This window comes from Prionailurus bengalensis, chromosome B3, assembly GCF_016509475.1.
Source record: "Prionailurus bengalensis isolate Pbe53 chromosome B3, Fcat_Pben_1.1_paternal_pri, whole genome shotgun sequence".
Taxonomy (NCBI): domain Eukaryota; kingdom Metazoa; phylum Chordata; class Mammalia; order Carnivora; family Felidae; genus Prionailurus; species Prionailurus bengalensis.
The window spans coordinates 71079202-71083293 of NC_057355.1; the positions used below are offsets into that span (position 1 = coordinate 71079202).

The window sequence follows — 4092 nt, forward strand, 5'->3', positions numbered from 1 at the left end:
AGTGTCATGTCGTGTCAAGTAGTGACAGTTTACCTTCTTCCTTGCCTCTTTGGGTGCCTTTTCTTTCTTTTTCTTGTCTGATTGCTGTGGCCAGGACTTTCAGTAATGTGTTGAATAAAAGTGGTGAAAGCAAGCATTCTTGTCTTGTTCCTGATCTTAGAGGAAGGGCTCTCAGTTTTTCACCATTGAGTATGATGTTTTTCATATATGGTCTGTGGGTTTTTCATATATGGTCTTTATTATGTTGAAGTATGTTCCCACTAAACCTACTTTGTTGAGGGTTTTTTTCTATCATGAATGGATGTTGTACTTCTCCAGTGCTTTTTCTGCATCTCTTGAAATGATCATATGGTTTTAATTCTTTTTCTTGTTGATATGACGTATTATGTATTAACTATTCTTTGAATATTTGATAGAATTTACCTGTGAATCCATGCAGTCCTGGGCTTTTATTTGTTGGTAATCTTTTGATTGTGGATTTCATTTTGTAGTAGTAATTGGTATGTTCAGGTTTTCAATTTCTTCCTGACTCGGTTTTGGAAGATACTTTTAAGATGTTGGATTATGTTTTTAGGAATGTATCCAGGGGCGCCTGGGTGGCGCAGTCGGTTAAGCGTCCGACTTCAGCCAGGTCACGATCTCGCGGTCCGTGAGTTCGAGCCCCGCCTCAGGCTCAGGGCTGATGGCTCAGAGCCTGGAGCCTGTTTCCGATTCTGTGTCTCCCTCTCTCTCTGCCCCTCCCCCGTTCATGCTCTGTCTCTCTCTGTCCCAAAAATAAATAAACGTTGAAAAAAAAATTATAAAAAAAAAAAGGAATGTATCCATTCATTCTAGTTTGTCCAATTCATTGGCATATGATTTTTGATAGTATTCTCATATAATCCTTTGATTTGTATAGTATCAGTTGATACTACTCTTTATTTCTGATTTTATTTATATGTGTCCTGTGTTTTTTCCTGATGAGTCTGGCTATACAGGTAGCAATTTTGTTTTTCTTTTCAAAGAACTAACTCTTAGTTTCATTGAAATTTTCTAATTTTTTTAGTCTCTTTCATTTATTTCCATTCTAATCTTTCTTATTTCCTTTATTCTGCTAACTTTTGTCTTTTTTTAAAATTTTTTTAATGTTTGTTTATTTTTGAGACAGACAGAGTGTGAGTGGGGGAGGGGCAGAGAGAGAGGGAGACACAGAATTTGAAGCAAGCTCCAGGCTCTTAGCTGCCAGCACAGAGCCCAATGCGGGGCTCGAATCTGCAAACTGTGAAATCATGACCTGAGCTGAAGTCAGACGCTTAACTGACTGAGCCACCCAGGCATTCCTAACTTTGGTTTTTGTTTGTTGTTTTTCTCTTCTCTTAGGTGTAAAGTTAGATTATTTGTCATTTTTCTTATTTCTAGATATAGCCCTGTATCTCTGTAAATATCCCTTTTCGAATTGCTTTTAAGCCTTTATGTCCACAATAAATTAATAACCTCTGACTCAAAAGTTAGAACTTATGGTTTTCTCTCAGTAATAGCAATTATAAAATCCCTTTAGGAGATTCTAAGGATTGGAATCTAGAAAACAGGTAACATTATAACAGATTGTGAGAACACAGTAGAAAAAATAGGAAAAACCTCAATGCAATAAGAGTAAAAGCCTAAAATAACCTATAGTGAGCAATCATAGAAAATCTTATTTTCATAAGTGGTCATGGAAGAATAAGTTCATGGCTACCCTGAAGTTCTTGAAATAGGGTTCTGTCATGTTCTAGACCTGAATTACACAATATAAAAATAAAATTTTAATTAAGTCCACATAGAAAAATGATTATTCCTACCTCTTAATATATAAAACTACTTTATCTGAGAAAAAAAGAATCATGAAGTTTCAGGCTCCTATCATCATGATGACAAGTGGTAGAGAATTTTAACTCATCTCTGATATTTTATCACTATTAAACAGAAATTAACACAATACAAAACACTCTCATGAATAAATTTATTCAGTGAGTTGCTTTCTATGACTAATATATATTAAACAGCACCATTGAAGAAAGATTTGTGAAAGTGTTGACTATAAATGCCTTTGCTGGATAGCCTTGCTGTTTTACATGTTACTGTTCCATTAACACCAATCATAGAATTGTCTTCCTGTGCTGTTACTTACATAGTACTGTGTGAAATGCATCCTTATCTAGGTTTATTCATAAATAAATAAATAAATAAATAAATAAATAAATAAATAAATCTATTATCTCTGTTGTACAGAGGTATATATCTAGTATAACTCCAAAATTGGCATCTGAGCAGTACTGTTTTGAGAGGGAGTACAGCTTATTTATCCTATATGAGTAAATGCCATTTCTCAATGTATTCGAAGGCTATATATTAAATTAAAAAGTTTTGATTAAAAACTAGGAAATAGAAACAAAAAATCACACAATAAAGGAAGAGAATTTAAGTATCACTAAGGTCCATTATCTGGCTTTTTGTTCTTATCATTATTCTTTCATTCAAGTTAACCCTTCCCCTGGTCAAAATGATCTGCTTGAACATCATAGGGATTCCGTTTGTAATTGTCGAGAGAGGAGGCTACAGTAGATACAGTTGTGAAGTTTACTCTGTTTCCAGAATAAGAACATTTCTTATGGCTGCAGAAACCTAGCCAGACTTCAGATACCGACTCTTCAGTTTTAACATGGCTGCCTTCACTTCTTTGTTCCTTAGAGTGTAGATAATTGGGTTTAAAATAGGAGTAAAGATTGTGTAGAACACAGCAAGGACTTTGTCAACAGAATAACTGCTGAAGGGCCACACATAGATGAAGATGCATGGTCCAAAGAATAGGGTGACCACAGTGATATGGGCAGTCAACGTGGAACGGGCCTTTGCCATGCTAGCAGAGGAGCGTTTCCTGACTGTGATAAGTATCACAGTGTAGGAGACAACCAAGAGGAGAAAGGAACTCATAGAAAGAAAGCCACTGTCTGCAACTATAAGTAGGCTGACAACATAAGTGTCAATGCATGCCAGCTTGGTCACCTAAGGGAGGTCACAGAAAAAACTATCTACCTGATTAGGGCCACAAAAAGGCAAGTTAATTGTAAATGCCAACTGGCTAGTAGTATGGATAAAACCCACAAGCCAGGAGATGAGAACAAGAATAATACACACACGGCGACTCATGATTGTCATGTAGTGGAGAGGTTTGCATATAGCAACATAACGGTCATAAGCCATGGATACAAGGAGCACCATTTCACTGCCAGTGAAAAGGTGAACAAAGAAAATCTGGGCCAAACAGGCATCAAAAGAAATGGTCTTCTGCTCAACCAGAAAGTCTGCAATCATTTTGGGTGTAGCAAAAGAGGCAACACATATATCTACAAAAGAGAGGTTTGCAAGCAGGAAGTACATGGGGGTGTGAAGGTGAGAATCTGAGGTTACAGTGAGGATGATAAGAAAGTTTCCCAGCAGTATTGCTAGGTAAAGTAGTGAAAATATGACAAACAAGAAAGGTTGGAGCTCCTGGGAATTAGAGAGTCCCAGCAACACAAACTCTGTCACCCGGGAATGATTTGTCTCATTCATTGACTTGGCAGGAACTTATCTTGCTACCTGAATAGAAGAGAGACAGAGATCAATCAGTGGGTTGCATTTCCCAGTTCTGCTCCCTTCCTTAGGGATTCAAATTTCTACTTATGTTTATATATCTGAATTTTCATGTATCATTTCATAATTAAAAATTATATAGATAGCATAACAGCAATACTAAAGAGGGATGGAGGAGAGAGTCATTGAGGGGATGTTTGACATTGGTATATTCAGTTACATGAATTTGAGGAATGTAGTTTACTTTACAAATGAAATTGGAAATCTGAAATGTTTTTCTTGATATTATAGAAATCCAATCTAGGAAACTACAGAAACAAAATCTGAATCTTTTTTTTCCTACAATAAATGATATAACCATTTTTTAAATGACTGACACAGAGGGAGATAATTTCACAATGTTGACCCCAAAAGTTAGACACAAAGCCCGTGTACTGTATGAACCTATTTAAATAAAGTTAAAAAATAGGCTAAACTTATCTATGGTATTAAAAAAGC

General features: G+C 36.0%; 1 protein-coding gene across 1 annotated transcript; it reads right to left on the reverse strand.

The window, feature by feature from the left end:
• Nucleotides 1-2598: 2598 nt before the first annotated feature.
• LOC122467889 (olfactory receptor 4K15-like) lies at nucleotides 2599-3618 on the reverse strand. Its single transcript, XM_043554465.1, is given in 1 exon segment — nucleotides 2599-3618. A coding segment is annotated over 1 exon segment (975 nt). The 5' UTR covers nucleotides 3574-3618.
• Between the last annotated feature and the right edge of the window lie 474 nt (nucleotides 3619-4092).